Source organism: Parasteatoda tepidariorum, chromosome 9 (genome assembly GCF_043381705.1).
Source record: "Parasteatoda tepidariorum isolate YZ-2023 chromosome 9, CAS_Ptep_4.0, whole genome shotgun sequence".
Lineage (NCBI taxonomy): Eukaryota > Metazoa > Arthropoda > Arachnida > Araneae > Theridiidae > Parasteatoda > Parasteatoda tepidariorum.
The window spans coordinates 22,285,711-22,311,984 of NC_092212.1; the positions used below are offsets into that span (position 1 = coordinate 22,285,711).

At 31.3% G+C, this 26,274-nt stretch overlaps 1 protein-coding gene across 2 annotated transcripts in view; it reads left to right on the top strand.

Annotated features, from left to right (window-relative positions):
- Nucleotides 1-26,274, top strand: part of LOC107450122 (pancreatic triacylglycerol lipase-like) — a 94,623-nt gene that overhangs the window by 55,180 nt on the left and 13,169 nt on the right. For both annotated transcript variants that reach the window (XM_071184975.1, XM_071184974.1), the window contains exons 2-5: nucleotides 15,120-15,410; nucleotides 19,662-19,897; nucleotides 22,602-22,833; nucleotides 24,585-24,809. In XM_071184975.1, coding sequence (XP_071041076.1) covers nucleotides 15,120-15,410; nucleotides 19,662-19,897; nucleotides 22,602-22,833; nucleotides 24,585-24,809 — 984 coding nt within the window. The remainder of the gene's footprint in view (nucleotides 1-15,119; nucleotides 15,411-19,661; nucleotides 19,898-22,601; nucleotides 22,834-24,584; nucleotides 24,810-26,274) is intronic.

The following is a 26,274-nucleotide window of genomic DNA, read 5'->3' on the forward strand; positions in this document are numbered from 1 at the left end:
CCATAAAATTGGGTCGGTTGTTCAACGACCGTTATAAGAAACTATGCGTGGCATTGAAGTAGTTTGATGATCAACGTGGGGAAATGCTTGATCAAGTTGTCAGTTTTGTTGTTGAATCTGATGTTATGGATGGATCTGTCATTAGCTATTTATTTTGTTGATTGTGGCATGAGGCGTCGGATGTAAAGTGAGCAGCTATTGGTCTTAATTTTACATCTTTTTCGTAATTTTGAAAATTGAATATCTGGTTGAAGTTCACTGTATTGCCTTTTATGGCCTAGTCAAAGAAATCTGCATTTAATTTGTAAATATATTGTGATAAGGTCGGGATCTCGAGGTCTTTGTGAATATTTGCATTTCTGATGAACCATCTGGCACGGGTGATTTGTCTGAGTATCTTGTTCTGGCATTGGTTGAGTTTTTTCATGAGATGTTCCGGTATGGTTGTCCAGACATGTGAGGCATATGTGAGAATTGGTCTGATCATTGATGAATATAGTAGTTTTCTCAGTTTTAATGAGACATTCTGGTATTTTTAAAGTAATTGAGAGAAAGTTATAATATTTATTTGAGAATTGAATCTTTGGTGGTTGACAAGTAAATAAGAAAAACTAATTATATTCACAAATTTAAAACAAAAATTTAGACGTATATTTGCTATCACTTTCTTATTTTTAGTAGATTTTCTATTAAATGGCTCTTTCGTAAACTGATTTACCGAAATAACAATGAGCTTAAGGCGGTAGTACTTGGTGCTGTCTCTCCTATTGTACTATCTGTCCTTTTCTACTTGACGAAGGTTTATAAGCCTATTTTGAGCACACAAGCCTGAAAATTTATGTAATTGCAATAACCAATAACTAACCAATCTTTATATATAGTGGTCTGTTCGGACTACCTATAAGAAACCTTATGGAGGTTTTTAATTATAGGAGGCGTTGGTAGAAGCATGAGGGGAGGTAAAATCAATTGCAGAGTAGGGACTGCATAACGATAATGTAAACGTTATTGTAATGTGAACAGAACATCATCTGTATCCAATACAGATGATGTTCTGTAATTTTTAAATTTTTATCTTTATGGTATGTTTTAAAAGTTGTCATTGTGTTATTTTTTTGAAATATTTTTGAAGAAATTGTCTTAAATTTTCCTATTACCAATTTTTTTTCTGAACGTAATTTAAAGTATTGTTTCTGAAAAAATTATTCTGTCAATATAATTTGATGAGAGGAAATGCAAAATTTATGGTAAATAACATATTAAAAATAGTTTTTGAAAAAGGTAAATTCATAAAGAGTTGTTCATATCTATCTCATTCTTTTTTATACACGATCAACGAATGTCCGACATTATTTCCGATGTATAAGTCGATCAGTTGATTTTGGGAAACGTTTTTGGGGTTTAAGAAGTCGACTTATAAACCGATATATATGGTATATAATTTTGTTTTTATGTGCACAATATTTGGATGGGTTTTTTTCGAAAATATATATAAAAAAAATGTAAATAAAAGAGATAAGAACTCAGTTGTAAAATCACAAAATAAACGTTTGAATATAATTAAATTTAATCGAATTAATGTGCTGCTACTGCAGGGCCATTACGTGCAGCTGCAAAGCCAATAAATTTTATTAGAGTGTAACGATTAAATTCGGTTGCAGACCCATTGTATGCTATTGCGGCGATAAGTTGTAGTTGATTTTAATAAAGTTATAATTGAAATCAACTGCAACGCCGTGCGCTTGTAGTGGTACGATAGTGAAATAAATTGGCTCTAGAAAGACCGATTTTTTGAAATGTTGATTAATTTGAGCAAAAATTATGTTAAAATTTATTTGAGAGAATTGTGTCTTTGTGAAAAAAGTTAGCAACGGGTTTAGTTAGTGCAGCTCCGCTTTCAGCAAAAGTTTTAATAAATTGGTATAAAATAATATGGTAAAACTTGTAGAATAAAGATAATTACGCCTACTCTATAAAAGTGGCACTTTGAGTTAACAGCAGTCGCAGTCGTATCGGTTGTCCGGGGGGGTGCCTAAGGCCGGAGTGGCCTTTTACCCCTTCATCATCAGGTGAGGATCGTTGAGGTGGAAACCTTCTGGTCCCTGTTGCCAAAAAATAAAAGTAGGAATTAATAAATGGGCACATTACCTTGGTAATTATCATCAAGAGTGATGAAATTTGAAAGAACATAAATGTAACAACTAATACTGAAACTAAACTCAGTGGCGCGACTGCCCATAGAGAGCCAAGGCCTACTGTGCCCAACTCAGTTTTCCTGATCTTGGGCTCTGGTGTGCAGGAGCAGATGTTCCGGTCAGGTGGTCAGCCGAAAGTGGAATCACCAGTGCTTAGTTCCCAAGAATGATTGTTACTCATTTATCGACCCACTGAAGGGATGAAAGGCTGAATCAACCTTGCCCGGCCCGAGGATCGAACCCAGTAAATAGTGGTGGATAAAATAGTTAAAATAGTGGTGGTTAGAAATAGTGGTGGATAAAAATCTACTGAATTGAATTTATTAAACCAAGAATCACAATTAATAAACTGACACTTGAAAATATTTGTTTGCTGTCCGGAGCAAGTTGGCATCTCTGTGTATATAAATAAAACTATTTTTGTGTATTCTGTATTGCATTAATTTCTTCAAACCATTTGAATAACTATAATAATATAAAAAAATTAAAAATTGACTCGAATTATGTTTTTAGTATAATCTTGGCTTCGCCGGTCACCGGTGACCCCTATCTCATTCAGCGTGTTAATTTCATAATAATTAATGGTAGGAAGGGGGAGGATTCATGGGCAAAAGCTAGGTCTTAATTGGGTGGAAAGATTAATTTCGTGTAATAACGAAGACTGGAATATATTAAAAATGACAAATAAAAATAAGTAGTAATCGAAACATGTGCAAGGAACTGACTGATGCAAAGGGTTTACATACTTTTTTTTATTTTTTGTTATTTTTTTAAATCTAAATTGATAAAAAGAGAAGGTTGCAGGGTAGCATTAATTTTTTTTTCTTTAAAAAAAGTGGCAAGAGATTTATGACTTTTTGTTTATTTTTGATTGAAACGAGATGTTTTAGGATGCTACAATATTAATATTCTTCAACTAAAATAAAATTTGAACATTTTTGTTAGCCTTAAATTAATTTAACAATGTTCGTTAGTTCGAAGTAAATTGGGTAGCATATTTTATTTTTTGAAGCGATGGAATCTTTCTCAACCATATTGAACAATATTTAGCCTTTTATAAGCTTTTCCAAAATCCCACTCAGCTATGGATGAAACTTCTTCCGCCTTACGATTTTTTTCCCCCACATATTAAAAGCTACGGTGAGTAAAATGGAATTAAATTAGCTTTTAATAAAATTGACATAGTTATTTAATAACAGTTTCAGTAGTTGGAAGTAATTGACTGCTTGACAAGCAATCGCAAAGCTATTTAGATGGAAAGCTGGTGAAAGAAAGTATAGGGAGCGTGCAAGGCTAGTAATTTTCTTTGCTTTTTCTCGCCTTAAGACAAAAAATGACCCTTAAACGCATGGCCTTTAACAAGAACAAGAAAAAAGACTACAGTATTAATAAAAAACCGCATCCTCGACCTTGCGCCAGCTTTCTCCGTTCGCTCTTCCTATTTTCCTAAGTCACGTGATTTGTCCTCAATCCATCCGTAAATGCTTAGTGTTTCATTCAAATTGTCCCTTAACATGCATACAAGAATCTTGTTGGATCCTTCACCTAGATAAGAGACTCAAATGAACCTCTTAAAATAGCCTGGAGATTTTCGTTTTCTTTGGAATGTGCTAATTGCTTTCCATTGTAAGGATTGCTAGGTCTTGACTAAGTAATTCCTATGTTGTGCTTTCTTTTTTTTCTTCCCTGGAAGGGGTTAATCGTCGTTTAAATGCTCTTCTATTACCCACTTTATACATTTTATGCAGAATTTGATAGTATATTACCAAAAATTTACCAAAGGACTTATTAATTTTTCTTTTTGAAATGTGCTATTGTTTTCCACTGTGAGATTTGATGTTTTTTTTTTCTTTCGCAGGAGCTAATTTTTTAAATGCGCTTTTGTTACATGCTTTATGCATTCTAAGCTGAATTTGATAGATCGTAGAGATGTAGAAATTATCGTAGAATTTTTTTTTTTTTTCAATTTTGAAAAAGTACTAATTGTTTTGTATTGTATGGTTTTTTTCACGGCAATAAATAGTCTTTATATTCCTTTTTAGTATTAGCTTTATTAAATCTATGCAGAAATAAATAGCATATTAAGAGAAACTTTTCTGCTGCATAAGATTTTCTCTCTCTCTCTCTCTTTATATTTTAATACGAACGTAGTGTGAAAAAAAAATGAAAAAAAAGGAAAAAAAGAAAAAAGGACCACCCTGAATAAGTATTGATCTAATGATCCTCACAAGTTTTTATCCTCACGTTCTAGAACTCAATCTTAATGACTCAAGATGCTGACCTCATATAGGCTAATTAACAAGTGTAGACGATATTTTAAGTTATGAAATCAGACGTACTTTCTCTGAATAAAATTACCTTTTTTTCGACGGATGCAGATTTCTAACCCCCAAGATTAAGAAATTAAATTTTAAAGAAGTCAGATATTTAAAATTCAATTATTCAACCGATTTATCTCAAATTTTGTATTTTAATTAAATTAAACAAGTTAAATTCTTTAAAATCATGCAAAAAAAATTTTACTTTACTATTCGAAACTTTTTTCGACCATTATTAAATAAAATAATGATAAATATTTACAAAAAATATTTTTTGCATAGAATTACCTTTGGACAAACGAATTTTACAACTGTGTTCACAAAGTTTTCAATTAGCTTAAAAAGTTTTCGAGACATAGCGAAATACGCAAAAAGTAATATTAACATTAAGGGGTTCAAACTTTGGAGCCAAATTATGTGGTTACGTCACTTAGTTTTTATGTGTAAACAAGGAAATTCGTAAATAAAAATTTTTCTGTCGTTAACCTGAAAATGAAAAGAACAAAGACAAAAACTGAACTATCTGAAACTCACGAGGACTAAAACAAAAATTAAAAAAAAAGAACGTAACGACAATTAGCACTAGCCTCACAATAAAGCAAAAGCACCAAGCAGAAGTAGCAGATCGCTGTGAATTTTTATACCTTACAAATTTAAACATTTTTTTATACTTAATAATTGAACCAAACTTAAGTTTAAAAGTAGTAAAAATGTTTAAGAAAATTTTATTATACCTCTGAATCGGAAACCTCCTATTTTCAGTAAATGAGCTCAAGCCTGTGTCGGTTCGATCCATGAAGGTCCAGCCCACCATAACTCTTAATTAGATTACTCAATATCATCACAATAAATATGTAACCATCTAGGTATTTTAATTTGTGTACAAATGAATTCTTCCTGCAATTTAACACACTTTTGATGCAATTTAGAAGGTAAATTATCATCCCAATTAAGTCTTTCTAGCCAAAGTTGTTAACACGTTGATGCCATGGGTCACCGGTGACCGGTACTGAGTTTCTTCGTAGCGAGACGGAGATCACCGGTGACTGGCAAAGCCAAGATTATTAGAAACACGAAATTCGAGTAAATTTTTAATTTTTTTTAGATTATTATCGTTATTAAAATGGTTTGAAGAAATTGATGCAATATAGAACGCACAAAAATAGTTTTATTTATATACACAGAGATGCCAACTTGCTCCGGACAGCGAATAAATATTTTCAGGTGGTAATTTATTAATTGTGATTCTTAGTTTAATAAATTAAATTTAGTAGATTTTTAGCCACCACTATTTCTAAACAATTCGTAGGATTATATAATTCCACACTTTTTTCAGACATGTAATCTCATCAATTATGTTCTTCATTTTCAAAAATCAATTATTGTACATATCAAATCATGTTATATCTTTATTTTAAATTAAAGTCTACAATCAATATTTCTAATGTTATGTAAAAACGTCAATTTGTCATATTGAATTTTTCATTGTTTTATTATTTCACAAGCGAACGGCTTGATTTTTTTTCCATGGCTACCACAATGTATTCGAATGAACTTCAATGTATGTCATAATTAAATATGTGCTAGTTAAGATATAGAAATTTAATTAGTGAAATATGTATCAATTTATGTTAATATTTATTTATGTCAACTTACGTATATATATATGTCAAATTATGTTTATATTTATATATGTCAACTTAGATTCGATGAATCAGATATTCAAATGTTATATTTACTCAAGCAAAGTGCTTGTTTTACTATTAGCTACCACATCGACTGCTAAATTCAAAATGTTATTACTATAAATTTTCTGTAAATTTCTAGATGTATTAACTATCAAAACAAATAATTTCATCAACTTTTCTGAAAATAACGTTTACTCATGCTGATACAATTCTGAACAACTCCAAAATCAAACAAACACAGTTTAGAGCAAGCTGCTCAATTTATTTTTGATTCTTTTTTAGTTATTCAAGCAAAGAGCTTGAAACATTCATAAAAGCAACTCCATTGCCTGCTCACCTCATTGCTCAACCAAAACTGTTATAAAATTCCAGATGAATGGGATAGGGGCCGCTTCGCGGCCCAGGTGCCCAATAAAATCAGAACACTAGGACTAGATGTATGGGATAGGGGCCGCTAAGAGGCCCAGGTGCCCAATTTTTGTAAGTGAAAGTGAAAGATATGTAATGATTAAAACATACATCGCGACCTCAACATAGATTTTTTTAGATCATCATATTGCAAAGTTAAATTCCAGATTTTACTAAAAGATCACAAATTGTGACACCGCAGGATTCAACGAAATTTTTACTTTTGAAAACTTAAGAGAAGACATAAACCTCAGACCGATGGCAGCTCATTTTTGTAGTGACGTAATTTTAACTAAAGTACAAAATATTTAATTTCCTTTTATTCCAATTGCATTCCAATTACCAGAAAGAACCACCTTAAAGACCACAAGACAAGACGAATGGGAAAAAGGCCGCTAACGGCCCCAGGCGCCCAGACATATTTCGATGATGATGATCAGATATGTAATGCTGAACCTCTTAAAAAAACTAGCAAAATCTGTGCAATATTTTCAAATTTAGTTTGCAATGATTTACCGTTTGGCCAAACGGGCAAGCCATGTAAAATAAGCGTGGCATTCAACGTGTTAACTATAGGTTTACGGGACGCGTCATTTTGACGCATTCCGAATTTTATAAGGAAAATTAAAAAACCCGTTTGCATTTTTATTTTATCTCTTGTAATGATTTTTATCCATTGATCGAGGTGAATATATATTGAAGTCAATTTTCTTCAAAAGCGTTGAAATGTTGAAATTCTCGTTTAGGTATACCTATTTCTACGGATATGCGTCAATTTGACGCGATCATAATTTAGACAAAATTTTGAGTAAACATGCACAAACATGCATCAATAATAAATAGGAATGTACGGATAATACTTCGATTCGATATCGTTATCTCAAATGAAACAAGCGATAAGCAACTGTTGCCGATAAGCAATAATAGAAAGAACAAAAGCAGAATGTCAATTGGTGTCAGATTTTGAAGGTTTCAGTTGCTTTGTTCGAGTATTGAAAAATAAAATACTAGAATATTTCATAAATATATATCTCATACTTGTATCTTCATTTTTTCTCTTATAGTACATATATACTTGCATTGCTTTCTAAGCTCAAAGATGCCAACTGCTCCGGACGCGCCATAATAATTAAAAAACGGTAAATAACGGTAAAGTGGTGAATTATATAAGCCTACGAACTATTTGAAAATAGTGGTGGATAAAAATCTACTAAATCGAATTTATTAAACCTAGAATCACAATTGATAAACTACCACTTTAAAATATATATTTGCTGTCCGGAGCAAGTTGGCATCTCTGTAAGTGCTGTTATATGTATTCGTTCATACGTTAAATTGACGCTTGTTTGTAGAGATAGGTATATAAGAAACGTCCGTAAAGCTAGTGTTAATAAATAATTTTAATTAGAATTGTACAAGGAGATAATAAGCCCAATTCCATTGAAGACCTAATACTTCTGAAGAATTATTTGCTCGAATGTTTGTAACAGATGAATAACTTTCGTTTGGAGAAATTTGGTCTTATCAAGAAAATTATTGATTTAAAAAGTTGATGAATCATTGTAGGCAATTACCATTATTTATTCGTCTTATTATTTTATTGTCCAGAGTGTGAAGGTAAACAGATGTAGTGAAGAATCAGATTTGATAAACAATAAAAAAATGTTTTATTTTAGAAATTTATAGTGCTCCAAAGTAAAGAGAAATTTTCTTTTCTTACATACATATGAATTAACAAAATAATGAATTTAGAAAATGAACCGGAGGGTTTGGATGCAGGGCTAAGCCCTACAGGACACCAATTGAAATTTCCAAGATACGTATCTGAAAATTGTAGTTAAATGGCTGAAGTTGTAAAATAGATTTTAATTTAGGAGTTTTATAATATGTATAAAAATGTAGTTTCAAAGAAAATAACGTAACCTTATTGAGTAAAATATAATTTTTATCGGGTTTAATTGAATAATAATTTAATTATTTTAAGTAAGGTTTTTTTAAGTACGAACAGCCCCAACTTCCTTTAGACTCTAAAATCTGAATCAATACTAATTATTGCGTAAAATATACTTTTCTCGGGTTTAATTGAAAAATAATTTAATTAAAATAACCAGGTTTAAAAATTCAAATGAATTAAGTAGCCGAAACCAAAGGTGAACTTACGTTATACTCTGTATTTCGCAGAAATAGTTTTTAGTACAAATTTCACTTAACGTAACACTTTTTCTTTGAAAGTAAGAAAAAGATTTCTAAATGTGTCATGGTTTCTTAAGTACGGTCAGCTCCATCTTCCTTTCGACTCTAAAATTTGAATCAATACTAAATATTCCGCAAAATAGACTTTTTCTCGGGTTTAATTGAATAATAATTTAATTAAAATAATCAGATTTAAAAATACAAATCAATTAAATAACCGAAAACAAAGAACATATGTTATACATTATATTTCGCAGAAAAAGTTTTTAGTACAAATTTCACTTAACGTAACACTTTTTCTTTGAAAGTAAGAAAAAGATTTCTAAATGTGTCATGGTTTCTTAAGTACGGTCAGCTCCATCTTCCTTTCGACTCTAAAATTTGAATCAATACTAAATATTCCGCAAAATAGACTTTTTCTCGGGTTTAATTGAATAATAATTTAATTAAAATAATCAGATTTAAAAATACAAATCAATTAAATAACCGAAAACAAAGAACATATGTTATACATTATATTTCGCAGAAAAAGTTTTTAGTACAAATTTCACTTAACGTAACACTTTTTCTTTGAAAGTAAGAAAAAGATTTCTAAATGTGTCATGGTTTCTTAAGTACGGTCAGCTCCATCTTCCTTTCGACTCTAAAATTTGAATCAATACTAAATATTCCGCAAAATAGACTTTTTCTCGGGTTTAATTGAATAATAATTTAATTAAAATAATCAGATTTAAAAATACAAATCAATTAAATAACCGAAAACAAAGAACATATGTTATACATTATATTTCGCAGAAAAAGTTTTTAGTACAAATTTCACTTAACGTAACACTTTTTCTTTGAAAGTAAGAAAAAGATTTCTAAATGTGTCATGGTTTCTTAAGTACGGTCAGCTCCATCTTCCTTTCGACTCTAAAATTTGAATCAATACTAAATATTCCGCAAAATAGACTTTTTCTCGGGTTTAATTGAATAATAATTTAATTAAAATAATCAGATTTAAAAATACAAATCAATTAAATAACCGAAAACAAAGAACATATGTTATACATTATATTTCGCAGAAAAAGTTTTTAGTACAAATTTCACTTAACGTAACACTTTTTCTTTGAAAGTAAGAAAAAGATTTCTAAATGTGTCATGGTTTCTTAAGTACGGTCAGCTCCATCTTCCTTTCGACTCTAAAATTTGAATCAATACTAAATATTCCGCAAAATAGACTTTTTCTCGGGTTTAATTGAATAATAATTTAATTAAAATAATCAGATTTAAAAATACAAATCAATTAAATAACCGAAAACAAAGAACATATGTTATACATTATATTTCGCAGAAAAAGTTTTTAGTACAAATTTCACTTAACGTAACACTTTTTCTTTGAAAGTAAGAAAAAGATTTCTAAATGTGTCATGGTTTCTTAAGTACGGTCAGCTCCATCTTCCTTTCGACTCTAAAATTTGAATCAATACTAAATATTCCGCAAAATAGACTTTTTCTCGGGTTTAATTGAATAATAATTTAATTAAAATAATCAGATTTAAAAATACAAATCAATTAAATAACCGAAAACAAAGAACATATGTTATACATTATATTTCGCAGAAAAAGTTTTTAGTACAAATTTCACTTAACGTAACACTTTTTCTTTGAAAGTAAGAAAAAGATTTCTAAATGTGTCATGGTTTCTTAAGTACGGTCAGCTCCATCTTCCTTTCGACTCTAAAATTTGAATCAATACTAAATATTCCGCAAAATAGACTTTTTCTCGGGTTTAATTGAATAATAATTTAATTAAAATAATCAGATTTAAAAATACAAATCAATTAAATAACCGAAAACAAAGAACATATGTTATACATTATATTTCGCAGAAAAAGTTTTTAGTACAAATTTCACTTAACGTAACACTTTTTCTTTGAAAGTAAGAAAAAGATTTCTAAATGTGTCATGGTTTCTTAAGTACGGTCAGCTCCATCTTCCTTTCGACTCTAAAATTTGAATCAATACTAAATATTCCGCAAAATAGACTTTTTCTCGGGTTTAATTGAATAATAATTTAATTAAAATAATCAGATTTAAAAATACAAATCAATTAAATAACCGAAAACAAAGAACATATGTTATACATTATATTTCGCAGAAAAAGTTTTTAGTACAAATTTCACTTAACGTAACACTTTTTCTTTGAAAGTAAGAAAAAGATTTCTAAATGTGTCATGGTTTCTTAAGTACGGTCAGCTCCATCTTCCTTTCGACTCTAAAATTTGAATCAATACTAAATATTCCGCAAAATAGACTTTTTCTCGGGTTTAATTGAATAATAATTTAATTAAAATAATCAGATTTAAAAATACAAATCAATTAAATAACCGAAAACAAAGAACATATGTTATACATTATATTTCGCAGAAAAAGTTTTTAGTACAAATTTCACTTAACGTAACACTTTTTCTTTGAAAGTAAGAAAAAGATTTCTAAATGTGTCATGGTTTCTTAAGTACGGTCAGCTCCATCTTCCTTTCGACTCTAAAATTTGAATCAATACTAAATATTCCGCAAAATAGACTTTTTCTCGGGTTTAATTGAATAATAATTTAATTAAAATAATCAGATTTAAAAATACAAATCAATTAAATAACCGAAAACAAAGAACATATGTTATACATTATATTTCGCAGAAAAAGTTTTTAGTACAAATTTCACTTAACGTAACACTTTTTCTTTGAAAGTAAGAAAAAGATTTCTAAATGTGTCATGGTTTCTTAAGTACGGTCAGCTCCATCTTCCTTTCGACTCTAAAATTTGAATCAATACTAAATATTCCGCAAAATAGACTTTTTCTCGGGTTTAATTGAATAATAATTTAATTAAAATAATCAGATTTAAAAATACAAATCAATTAAATAACCGAAAACAAAGAACATATGTTATACATTATATTTCGCAGAAAAAGTTTTTAGTACAAATTTCACTTAACGTAACACTTTTTCTTTGAAAGTAAGAAAAAGATTTCTAAATGTGTCATGGTTTCTTAAGTACGGTCAGCTCCATCTTCCTTTCGACTCTAAAATTTGAATCAATACTAAATATTCCGCAAAATAGACTTTTTCTCGGGTTTAATTGAATAATAATTTAATTAAAATAATCAGATTTAAAAATACAAATCAATTAAATAACCGAAAACAAAGAACATATGTTATACATTATATTTCGCAGAAAAAGTTTTTAGTACAAATNCCACCCAGATCACCTGATATAACGCCGCTGGACTTTTTTCTTTGGGGATTTATAAAGGACAATGTTTACAGGAGGATATTGTCGAACATTGATGACTTAAAAGCCAGAATTACAACAGCAATAGCCTCTGTGGATGCCGACATGCTTGCCGCTACCTGGCGTGAAATTGACTATCGACTTGATATTCTCCGTGCGACGAAGGGGGCACACGTGGAAGTTCATTGACAAGGGTCATGAAACTTTTTGAGTCTATATCACCATTTATGTAATTAATTTTAATCTATCCTTATTATTTTATGAGTTATTAAACATCAAAATGGGTCCGGGACTTTATAAACACCCTGTATTTTATTTTATTACCGTCATTGAACAGTCGACCCAATTTTGGTATTACGACTGCAAATGTTCCACCCTGTTGCCTTGTAATTTGAACCCAATCCAGCAGACAAATGAACTTCTGGATTAAGTTCTGGGAGAAATTTCCCTTCGTGGAGCCTGTTTTGATGGAACTAACCTGCATTTGCGTAACATGGAGAGGAAAACCTCCCACGATTAGCCTGACGGCAAGGGAACTCTAACCCATAATCCGTCTACCAATGAGGATATTTTACGTCACCACTGTGGTCGGTGCGAGCCGAGTGCCATAGCAGGGATCCGAAACCGGTTCACCTCATTGGAAAGCGAACGCTCTATATTTAACGCAGTAGCCAAATAACAATTTTAAGTAAACTTAATGTGTTGAATTTTGCCTCCATTTAAAAACTTCTCGGCACAGCTATTAGGCCTGCCAACTTTCCACGTTTTTGGGGGAAATATCTTCCAGTGGTAGCTAATTTTATCTTTTAGTTCATATGATTCTTTGTTTTGTAAATTTGATTTAAAGTTATTTTCTTCACCACTACATGTAAATTTTTCAAAAGTTCATATAAGAGCTAGTTTGCTGTATACCCTCGTGGTGACGCTTTTAAAATGTCACTAAAATTTCCAATCATTCTGAAAGTTTTAGTTTTTACCAGTCGACTTCTCGATAAAATATTTTGCAAAAAGCGTAGTTGTTGCTTTGCTATATTCTCTCGTGGTGACGCTTTTAAAATGTCACTAAAATTTCCAAGCGTTCTGAAAGTTTTAGTTTTTACTTGTCGACTTCTCGATAAAATATTTTGCAAAAATCGTTGTTGTTGGCATTCTTTACAGGATTTATATATAAGTGTAAGTTGTTTTTATGTAGTCGTGGACAAAATTAAATTTATTAAATCCATAATAAAATATTGAATCAAATTTATTACCACTCTTAACTATTCAAATAAAATATTCTCATAAATTAAAACAAATATATAATAAATTATCCTTACTTAGAAAAGTGTGCTAAATCAAAAATTTTTCTACAGAACTTAAATAGTTTATTTTAATAAAGTTTTCGTTGAAATAAACATGTTTACTTTAAATGACGCTGAATTGTGTGAATGAACGTATTAACTGAATTGGCGTCACAAAATGCGTAACTTGAATATGTAAAAAGACGTATATGTTACATTGTTTTGTAATTCGTATTGCGTCAATTAGAAAAGAATGGTTCAGTGTTTCCAATGTGTAACGTCAAGAATTTTTTGCTTCTTTATTTTTATGACGCAGATTTAATCACTAATGCGTTTTGTGATTAATGTTACGTAATTTTATATTTTAATAAAGGCGTCTTTTATTTTACTTGAAATTTAGTTTGTGAAACTTATTTACCATTATGTTGTTCTTATACTTGTTAGGTTGAAAACTGCTGTCACATTTATCATATAAGACATTTGTTTTGGTGTTTAGAAATGATATCGAATTCTAACTTTTTTGCTCCTTAGTTAACTGCGTACTGTTTTTGTAACCGCCATAGGTGAAACGTAGTGTTTAGAATAGAGTACATTGTAAATATGCTTAAAAATATACATCACGTTTAAAGGATTGCTATTGAGAGGAAAAGTGTGTGATAGGTGAAAATGTATCACATTTAATTTAAAAACAAAAAACAGATAACTTTTTTTTTCTTTTGCATTTTTCATGAAACTCACTTTATCCCTTAGCCTATTTTATCAAGCATAGTTTTCATACTTTTTTATCATTATTTTATAATAATTTAGGCCAAAATAAGTGAAAAATATATTTTGCATCTTAATAATTTATGGTTATGAAATACTTGAAACATCGGTGTCTTTTTCTGCGAGGTAAAATCTTCCAAACACGTCTCCCTTCCAAATAATAATTCACTCATTTGCAGTTATTTAGATTTCAGTGAAAAAAAATTCATCTTTGAAATTTATTTAATTTACAAAATCAATTATTGATTAATTTTTGAATAAAATGAGTAAATAATCTTGGAATAAAATTTTTTTTCGAATTAATTATTTTGGATGGATTTTATATTTTAGTACAAATATAATTCCGAAAAATTTACTTACTATTTTTTTTGGCACGATTAGACTGTTTTTATAATTAAAAAATACCAAAATATATAATTAGAGCTTCAGAAAAAATGTATTTAAAAGACACCGGTGTCCCATTTGCGTTAAAAGGCTAACTAGTCTTCGTACGGTAGTTAAAAAAATTTTAAAACGAAAAGGTATTGTACATATTTCTCTTTTTTAAAAAATGCATGGGCTGCGATGAAAATAGATTAGATATGTAGCATCAACATAATCATAAGCATAATAATATGTAACATATCAGACACGTTACAAGAAAAGCAGCTTCAAAAAAATAATTGCAAAATATTTTTTCATGTAACTAAAATTATAGAAAAATATATTAAATAGAATATTTTCAATAAAATTTTGGTAAAAAAAGGGTCAATTTACAAAGATAAAAGAGATAGATAAAAAAACTAGCTGAAAATTGTATCATAATTAAATGTGATATATAAAAATGGGCACATGGTTAAAAAGAGTTGAATATGTTACTGCAAATGAAATGCAGTCGGAGATTCAATGAAACTAAACAGATAATATTAAATTATGATATTAAATCCTCTCATGAAAAAGTAATTGAGTTATAAAAATAAAAAAAATCATTCAAAAATGATTTTTTTTTTAATTTTTCAGTCACATTTTTTTCCGAAACATCCTTTGCTGAAAGAAACACCGCAACATCCACACCCATTGGAATACCATCCTATCAAACACTTATAAATTCACCATGGCCATCTGTAAGTCCTCTTCATGGTCTACCCCCCGAAGAAGAACCCAACGACTACGAAGTGTGGTCTGCCATCGTTTCATCCATGCAACGCTGGGAACAAATGAAGAAGAACAAGAAAGCGCACAAATCACATGTCCACAAAAGGTCCGAAGAAGTCGTTTGTTATCGAGGTTTTGGCTGTTTCCGAGATGAAGGTATTATTTGCAAATCTATAATTATTCCTATAACTATATAATATTCTTTTTGATTAATTTATCTAGAAGCAGATGCTTATACCCATGACTCAGGGGATAGAGCGCTCTCCTCATAATTAGGGGATCCAGGTTCGAATTCCAGCGATGAAGTTCTGCTTCACGACAACAACAGTGCTCACTTATAATATTTCTAGGGATAGACGGATCATGGATTAGAATTCCCTTCCCTTCGGGTTAACCGCGGACTTCTTTCGCGGTTTTCCACTTTAGGAGATGTGGACACGTGTATTCCACGAAGGTTAGTTTGACCCTTGTTTGATCCAAGAATCCCCTTTTATACAGGATTGGGTATAAATTACATGGTCACGGGGTTGAACAGCCGACCCAGAAATGGATTGGCTACTCAACGCCGTACATAAAATGAAATGTACCTATGGACAGTGTATTATTCATCTATAAGAACATTATCTACTAACACTGCAGATGTACTTGAATATGTTTGTACATACCATTTACCTACGTAAGTTATTACCAATTCCTGACACCTTTATTACTCTATTTAAATTGCATTTCTAACGAACAACTTCTTATTCAAATAAATGAAGGCCTTATATGAACAGCGGACACTTGCTCATTTTGAGATTTAAAAAAAAGCATTCCTGCAACAGCCAGGGGGTCATGAAGGATAAGGCTTCACAATTTTGTGACCAACGGCATGATTGTGGTTATGTGGTCAGCACTGCTCACAGGCCGCATTTAATTCCCAGAAAAGCTGTTACCCATCGATTTAAAATTGAGTAGGGATCTAATCCTAGTTCACAATGACAGTTCAGTGCCTTAACCACAACTGGTACCCATAGATCTGACGCTGGGTGGGCTTCAAGCAGCCACTTGGGATCATTTTGAGATACTAAGCGTATAAATCTATTGATCGCTGAAAACTCTATCGTTGCCCCATCTTAAAGTACCTCCCCTGTCGTCCAAAAACAAGTTAGACGTATACCAGTTTTAAAATATAATAGAAAGAACTTGTATGAACTTGAAATCTAATTTTTTCAACAAGTGGTGTTGGCACACTATTCATATAAGACTTTCTAATCATGAAGGTATTTTTAAGTTCTCACGAAATCGCTCTTGAATAGATCTTCCTAAAATAATGTTTTGTGGACATGTTGTCACGGCGTTTATGAATAAAAAAGAAGCGTCTTAGTCTTGAACTAACTGGAAGACTTTCTAAGAAATGAGGAAATGGACTCCCATAATTTTTGTACCTATAACAGCATGTTCTAAAACAGTGGTTACCAACTGGCGGCCCGTGAAGACTTTTTTTGTGTCCCGCGATCTAAAATATATTAGTTGCTATTTTTTTGCGAACAATTTTCGTAAAAAATCTATATGGGTATTAAATACTCACAAGTTTTATAACTTAAAATTTTATATCTGTTGCACATTAATTGTTTAATACAGAGGTCGCCAAAGTGGTCTATATAGACCCCCAGGGGTTTATTTAACAAAAGCGGGGGTTGATCTGAGACAGGGGGGCGAATGGGGGTCGATCCGAATCGGAAGGGTCGATTGTGGTTCGGAAAAAAAAACAGTTCTCAATACGCAAATCACACATACCTAATTAAGTATGTAAAATTTGTGATTTTTTTTTATAATTGACTCAATATTAGTTTCTTTATAAAACATGAATTAATAAACGTATATTTATTGGGGTGAAACAAGTATTTACGTACCACCGCGCAGCGGCACGAACTCAGTGCAGTGTATAAGTCATATGCATATGTGCGCTTGTCCAAATGTCACGTGTGACGAGCATTGACGTTACAAATGCAAATATCATACGCAGTTTCAGCTATCTTTGCAAACTGTGTTGAATATTTGCAGTGTCATTATTAAAACTTTTATAGTTTTGGATAATTAGTTATTGTTTCGATAAAACCATTCGTTTGGTTTAGATATCAATTTTAATTATCAATGCACAAAAAAGAAGGTAAGCATTAATAATATGGATTAGTACAGCCCGCGACAAAACTATAGCACACTTTGTATTTTTTTACGAAAATTACAAAATTGACCAATTTTGACGAAAATTAAAATTGACCAATTTTGAACCCAATATAGCGAACCTTGCAAAAAAACACCAGGCACACCCATCTCATTGATCAAGAAGCAGTAAATCTTTAGTTACTTTACTTATTATATCTACTTATGCATAATTACTTATTATTTAATAATAAGGTATTTAAATTTCAATATTAATATATTTTTCATAAAACTATTGTTACACAATGTACTATTACTTTAATAAATGTTTAAAATCATAAAATAAATGTACAAACACAGTATCTAATAGAGTTTTATTTTAATGAACAAAAAATTACTTTTGTGGGGGTCGATGGAGATTTCGAAAAATTATATAGGGGTCGATGATCAAAAAAGTTTGGCGACCCCTGGTTTAATACATATGTGGACATTAAAGTTATTGTAGCCAGAATTTTTTAATATGTAATTAAATATTTTAAAAAATTTACTTCTTATTTTAATTTGTAATTCAATACTTTTGTCTTGTACAACTTGATAAAAATCTGGCAGTAATATTTAATGTCCCTTCCAACATAAGAGTCATGTATAAAGTTGCGGCCCGCCATTTACTGGTGTTTTTAATTGAGGTCCTGGGCCTCATGTAAGTTGGAAACCACTGTTCTAGAATATAGCAAGGATACTATTTGAAGTAATAGATGTAAGTCAGGTTATTATTCTTTATTGGCTATTAAAAATGCTTCTCCAGAAAGGCCTACTTGTAGAAATTTTAATGGCCAGTTTTAAAAAAAAATAAACTGTTTTTTTAGCTGTTAAAGATTTTTTTCACTTTAAACAATAACATTTTATTAGAAATGAAAACAAGAGAAAAGATATTTGAATATTTTTATACAAATTGGCCTAACTGAGATGCATTTTTTTAATGTAAATATTATTAATTAAATGTAAATATGTAAATATAGTTCATGGTATTCATGGTAAATAGGTGGTATTCAAAGCAGTTAGCTGTATTTCTCAATTCTGTTGCTGCATTCTATTGCTGTATTCTATTCTATTGCTATATTTCTGTCTTATTATAGGTTTTGATGTTTTATTCAGTTGCAACATAGTAATCTTGTTGATATTTTTTTGTTCTTTTTTTCATTATTTGTCTTTATAACAATTGTATTATATGAACAATACGAATTGATTAGCATAGAAAGCATGAATCAAACACTAGGATTTGTGATAGAATGCTAAACAAGTCAGATAAATTACTTAGAAATATGAATTAGTGCGAAATATGAAAATGAAACTCGCATAACATTATCGCTTATTCTTAGACAGTGTTGTCGAATGAGTGATTATTTTCAAAGCATGCAGTAATTTGAGAAATCAAATAGAAAGTTTTTTTAAATTTTGTTATTAGAAATGGATTTATTCCATTTTTAAAATAATAGCGATAAGATTTTTAACAAAAACACATTTGAGTCTTCACATCTTAACCACAAAACGTAACGTGTTCTATAGAGTGAATGATTATAAATATAAAAAGAGGATATCAATAGATTACTAAAATTTCTATTAACAAATTTTTTTCTTCTAAAAATGGACTTATTCTAATTTTAGATATATCGTAAATGTTTAAATAATTGTTCTTCGTTTTCGATATTTTTCAAAAATATAGTTTATATTTTTAACCTATTACCCCTTGACTAAAAGACTTGACAGTTTTTTTCCTTCCTAACATCTAAAAATTGGTAGCACAATAATTTCATTTCTAGTTAATGTCCTTGTGATTAATAATTATTTCCAGTCATTATTATAATCATTATAATTATAATAATCATTATAATATTATAATAATAAATTTTATTATAATAATTTCAATAATTATTATAACTATTATAATTACAGTTATTACTAACTCTTAGCTAGAATGTTTGTAACCTATTACCACTTGACTAGAAAACCTGACAGTTTTTTTCTTCCTAAAAACTGGTAGCGCAATAATTTCCTTTTTAGTTAATGTCCTTGTAATTAGTGATTATTTCTAGTCATTATTATAGTTATAATAATCATTATAATTATAATAATCATTATAATTATGATAATTATTATAATTGCAGTTATTACTAAGTCTTAGCTGGAACGTTCGGTGGTAATGGGTTGATTTGAAATTGTTTTGAGGATAAAATCTGGGATTATATTTTTGTTTCTTTTTAGGAGCTTTTGATTATTTGGATACTTTGCCTGCGTCACCAGAATCCATCGGTACTAAATTCATTCTCTATACCAATAAAAGCCGCATGAATGGTGAACTCTTGTGGTACGATAATAGCTCATCATTGTATTATTCTCATTTTAATGGAAGCAACCCGGTGAAGATAATCATCCACGGATTCGGAAGCAGTGGAAGAAGAATGTGGGTTCTTCAAATGGCAGAGGCTCTTCTAGCAATGGTGAGTATTTTTCTCAAGTACACATGGTTCACCAGTCGGCAAATTCGCCGACTCTCTTAGAATACTTATGTTTGTTATAACGTATATAGTCGTATTTTATTAATTTATCCAACATTAGCTCATCTGGAATTTCAATTACTTAGAATTTCTTCACTTATCTCATTGATCTAGTATTACTAATCACTTCAAACCATTTATCATTATCACATTTTGTGTTACCAATTATTCTAATTTTTCAGTACTATTAATCATTTATAATTATTTTATCTTGCATTATTACTCTCTCCAAACATCCAATGTTACTAAATTCTCCAACTATTCTGCCTACAAATTACCCCAATCATGTAACACTGGCTCATGTAGCCCACTTCTTCACTAACCTTATCTTGCTAATAACAGCAAAGAATACGCTTACAGGCTGGAACATGAGGCAGGGTGAAACACAAACAAGCAATAACAGCTACGAGGGATTTTAAGAATAAATTTTTGGGGACAAATAAATTACCGGGTGAAACTCAACTTCGCGAAGCGTAATTTTAGGGTAAAACTAACCCATATTTCATGTTGATAGAGGAGCGTACTGCGGATGACCCCTACTCCCAGCCCGATGTCAATGAGACTATCTATTTAGCACTAGAGATCATGATGCGTGCAAGTTCAAGTCTTGTATCAATTTCAAAATTTACGGCAGGTTCCAAAGTTTAAATATTTGGAACTCATACTCAGAAAGTACGACTTATATGCAGGGTGTCCCAGGATTATTATGACAAACTTTAAGGGAAGGTGGAGGACATAATACAAGGATTAAGAAATACATAGTGACCCATGGATGGAAACGTCATGGAAAAGTAGTATGACAGGTACAAGGAACAAAGAGACACAAAACTGAGATCACCTGACACTTGGATGTTGTTGGATACTCCCAGCAGCACAGACGACTCTTGCAACCAGATACATTATGGAATTCACAGGTGTTGCGTACGCAGCACTTTTCATTACACATGAACGAAAGAAATCCATGCTGCTTAAATCAAGTGATCGTGATGGCAAGGGAACCGGCTGGCCACGCTTAATCCATCGGTGACTAAACACTTAATTCGAATGTTCACGAACACATTTTCCATTATGGGGAGGTACTCATATTGTTAAAACCACGTATGGTGTCTGACAAGTTGTGGAACAGGGTCAAGTAAGCTTAGTAGTATTTCTTGAAAAAAGATGTGATAATTTGCAGATGTTAGAAGTGATGGCAACAAGTAAGGCCCGACTAAGAAGCCACCGACCACACCAGCACCAAAATTTAATGTTAGGGGGCATGTGGTCTCACGCAAGCTCATAAATGCAGTGGTTGAACATATCATCTAGCGATAGGTACCCATCTTCCGTAAATAAAACGTAGGATGGGAAATTCGCGCCTTATCGATAATGGTAGAGATACCAATGTGTAAAGCGCACCTGCGCGAGATGATTTCTGGGGACCATTGATGGTACTCTTTAAGGATGGTATGGGTGTACGCTTTCAAGCTGCAAAACACGATGGACACTACTCCGAGAACCTCCTACGAGAGCAGCGACGACTCGTACGCTGGCACTCGGATTCCTTCGAACGGTATTCAACATATTTTGTTCCATGCTGGGAGCACGAGTCACTCGTGGCCGCCTTCACTATGGGTATTACCTTATAATGATCCATATTCTCACAAATTTTGATTTCAAATAAACATCCGGTGGTCTGGTGCATCTCTCTGTGGGTACCTTTCGCGATACAATCTTTCTGCTGCTGGTAAATTTCCCTCAGTCGATTCGTACATCTCGTGCATATCTGCTAGTTCGGTGTTCAGAAAACGTTGCATATGCTTTTTCGGGTGATGATAGCTCAAATGATTGCAGCAATCCAAGTTTGTTTTCACCAAAACTATCGTGAACAACACCTCCTAGCGGCGAGCGAAAAGATTTATGTCCATGGGTTGCTATGCAAATCTGGATCCTTGTAACGATCTCCCTTTAAAATTTGTTCCAATAATCATGAAACACCCTGTATAATATCTTTAACTAGGGAGATGTCTAGACGCTAGCTAGTAAGAAAGCGACCAAATATTCTGAAGTTGCTGCAGATTGAATGGGATACCGACATTTGCGACACCAAATACCACAAGAACACAGGAGGAAACTATTTAGCAGAAACGGATGAAACATTGACTTTTGTGTTTTAATTTTGTGTTTCTTTTAACAAAAATATATATGAGCTCTGTGATCACTCTGTGAAAATTGAATAGAGCTATCGAGGCGTGGCAGTTGGCAATTAAACCAAACTTCACTCGAGTTTAAGTAACTATATACTCCTCTCCCGCCTGAGCAATTCAAGAATTTGTGGATAATAGTGACAAGCTACACTTTTTTCAGAACTATCAAAAGACCGAGATTAAAATGTTTCTTAGTATCATTTCCAAATAGTTTTACATTCTTCTGGAATTTCCACTGGATAACAGAAAACTATAAATAGATATTTTATTGCCCCATGAAAATCATGGTGCTTTTAACCGAAAAAACCTTTTGAAAACGATCACTTGAACAATTTAAAAATAAATCTTGCCATTAAATTGCTCCGAGTTTTCAGTTAACATGGTAGAGTGATTTCAAAGTCTACTAGTGTACATGGTAAAATTTTTGTTCTGGAAAATCTGAAACTAATGATTTCTTTCAGGAAGATGTGAACGTCATTGTGGTAGATTGGGAAAAAGGTTCGTCTTTGCCTAATTATGTCCAAGCTGCTGCAAATACTCAGCTTGTGGGGAAACAGCTAGCAGCTCTGATTCGTATGATTAATTATGAACGAGGGCTCTCAAATCAAGACTATCACCTCATTGGATTTTCTCTTGGAGCTCATGTGGCTGGTTTTACTGGAATGGAATGCAGAAATATTAGTCGCATCACAGGTGAGTATGAGGCTCAAAGATGTTTAAAACATACACAAGCACAGGACAAAATAATGTGCACAATTCTATGCTAACTTTATGCAAACTATATTTCTCTTATCTCGAAATTTTAAATGCTAAAACTGTTGGTACAATTTAAAAGATCCTGCTTGAAGATTTTAGGAATGGTGTCCTTTTTACGCATGCAAATTGTGACAACAGATTTGTCACGTAAAATTTTGTAAAACATTTTCTGCAAATAGAATGATTTTTTTCGTAGAGTTAATATAAAAGTGTTCATATTATTTTTCCTGTTTCTGTAGTTATTGGGCTTGTTTGAGCTTTACATCTTAATTACCTATTTTTTAATAACAAATTGCCTTTTTGGCCAAGCAGTACTTGAAGCACGTTTGAATTTTATGTCCCTAATAATATCAATGTTTATACATCTGTAAATGTCTAGAACAAAATTGAAATGTATAGATTTGTATGTTTCCTTTTGGCCAAGCAGTACAAAGCAGTACAAGCAGTTTTCATAAATTTTAAGTACATTTCAAGCAGGGTTGGCTTTTTGCCGGCAGAAACTGGTTTTTGCCATGCCAGTGGCAGAAACTGGTTATAACCGGTAAAAACNTTTTCAGTTAACATGGTAGAGTGATTTCAAAGTCTACTAGTGTACATGGTAAAATTTTAGTTCTGGAAAATCTGAAACTAATGATTTCTTTTAGGAAGATGTGAACGTCATTGTGGTAGATTGGGAAAAAGGTTCGTCTTTGCCTAATTATGTCCAAGCTGCTGCAAATACTCAGCTTGTGGGGAAACAGCTAGCAGCTCTGATTCGTATGATTAATTATGAAAGAGGACTCTCAAATCAAGACTATCACCTCATTGGATTTTCTCTTGGAGCTCATGTGGCTGGTTTTACTGGAATGGAATGCAGAAATATTAGTCGTATCACAGGTGAGTATAAGGCTCAAAGATGTTTAAGAACATACTCAAGCACAAGACAAAACAATGTGCACACTTCTATGCTAACTCAATGCAAACTATCTTTCTCTTATCTCAAAATTTTAATTGCTAAAACTGTTGGCACAATTTAAAAGATCATGCTTGAAGATTTTAGAAATGGTGCTCTTTTTACCCATGCCAATTTTGTCAACAGTTTTGCCACGTAAAGTCTTGTAACACATTTTCTGCTAATCGAATGATTTTTTTCATAGAGTTAATATACAAGTGTTCCTATTATTTTGTCCTGTACCTGTAGTTATTGGGCTTGTTTGAGTTTTATATCTTAAATACCTATTTTTTAATAACAAATTGCCTTTTTGGCTTAGCAGTACTAAAAATTATTGAATTTTATACATCTGCAAATGTTTACAACAATATCGAAATTTATACATCTGTAATGTTTACAACAATATTGAAATTTGTAGATCTGTAAATGTCCATAACAATATCGAAGTTTATACATCTGTAAATGTCTACAACAATATCGAAATTTATACATCTGTATATGTCCTTTCGGCTAAGTAAACACATGTTGAGAAACTGACATTTTTACAACAAAAAACAAAGAACACCCCAGAATAATCGTGAGAAATAATTATTGTATTTTGTAAATCTGTAAATTAGTTTAAGTAATTTATGAATTTTTTTCTTTCTTCATGCAGTTTCTGTTTTTATTCTTATCTATATTGATATCTTCCAGAATAAAGTTTAAAAATGTATATATATATTTTTTTTGGATTTTAAAATTTTTAAATTTTTTCCAGGATTAGATCCAGCTTCTCCTCTTTTCGAAGGGTATGATCCGAAAATCAAACTAGATCCTAGTGATGCAACTTTTGTTGATGTCATTCATTCGAATGGGAATAGCATCATGAAGGGTGGTCTCGGAATGTTCGAACCTTCTGGGCATGCTGACTTCTATCCCAATGGAGGAAGGGTTCAGATTGGTTGCAACAACGTCTTTATCGGGGCTGTAACTGACATTATTTGTAAGTACGATAATGTGAAACATATTTTAAGGAGCTTAGTAGATGAAGGTTCTTTTGAAAAAATTGAAAACGAGATCTTATTTTAGATATATTTGATTTCAGGGACGCCAAATGTTACTCAAAAGATTTCATAAAATGGTAGTAAATGTTCTAAAAACTGAAGCATTCGGAACTTCAGTTGAATTTTGGCAACAGTTTAAAAGGTTCACAGCAAATTAACTGGAATAAAGAGGCATTTTATATAAAATTTTGTGTTATTTAAATAAAGTGATGAATAAAGGTTGTTTGAGTCCGTTTGCCTATTAGTTCTCTTCGCCCAGTTGTCAAATTGTTACCGGATACATCATGTGTGAACTTAAGAGCTGTCAGTTGAGAACATGACATCAGTAGTCCATTTTCTAAACTCATTAAAATCATATTATCAAGGGAAAGGAGGTCATCAATTGTAACCCATGGTTTCCCTATGTCAAAGGATTATTTTTCCTATAAGAAACTTTAACAATTTTCTAATAAAATTAAATCTTTTTTATACATAAATAATATTATTGTTGTGACTCACTTTATTTCACATTATGTAAACTGTTTACTTAAAAAGAACTGTAAATTGCATAGTTTATGGTTTTCAAAATGGTGCGTATGCTGTTCAATAGATATACTGAAATGTGGCGAGTTGAGACTTTTTCTACTAAATTTTACCTAGTTTCGTTGATGGGATGATATTTTGTTAAAAATTAATTCAACAGATTCATATCTCTAACTACGCTGGAGCATATTTGATCAAATTTGTAGGTCTATAATCAAATTTGTATGTCTATAATTTTGGCTTTCGAATAACGTAACGCGTTAATAAATGAGCTTCTTAAGAAATATATTCCTTTATTAAATCTCATTAAAATTACTCAAATCAGAACATACCCCGGCAGGAAACACTATTCGAATCCAACAATATCTACATTCATCGTCTTCCTGCATTTTTATAAATTGATTTGTTATTTTGAAAGGTTCCTTAAAAAGAAAGAAAAAGTTGCTTCTCACAAGGGAGACTAGGGAAGTGTGACTCGCCAATTTTGAAATAAACTAGTGGGATGTATGCCTTATGAGGAATAATTTTAGGGGGCAACATTCGTTTCGGCCCATAGAAGGCTCTATGAGATATAAAAAATAATTCAATATATAGAAAAATCGGTATTTTATTACTTCAATGCAGACTATTAGTTATTGCAATTATCTCATACTCCAATTAATTTGCAATTAATTGGTTAATTGATTAATTTCCTAATTAATTAATTTGCAATTACATATTCCAAATTAATTTAGAAAATTAAAAAAAAAAAGTTTCATGCCAATTTTTTTTTAAAATTAACCTAACAGGTTTTTCTGAAAAACTACAGATATATAAATTTTTCGAAATCAATTTTGACAATAAATATGCATTATATAGTACGTGAAAGTACCACAAAATTAA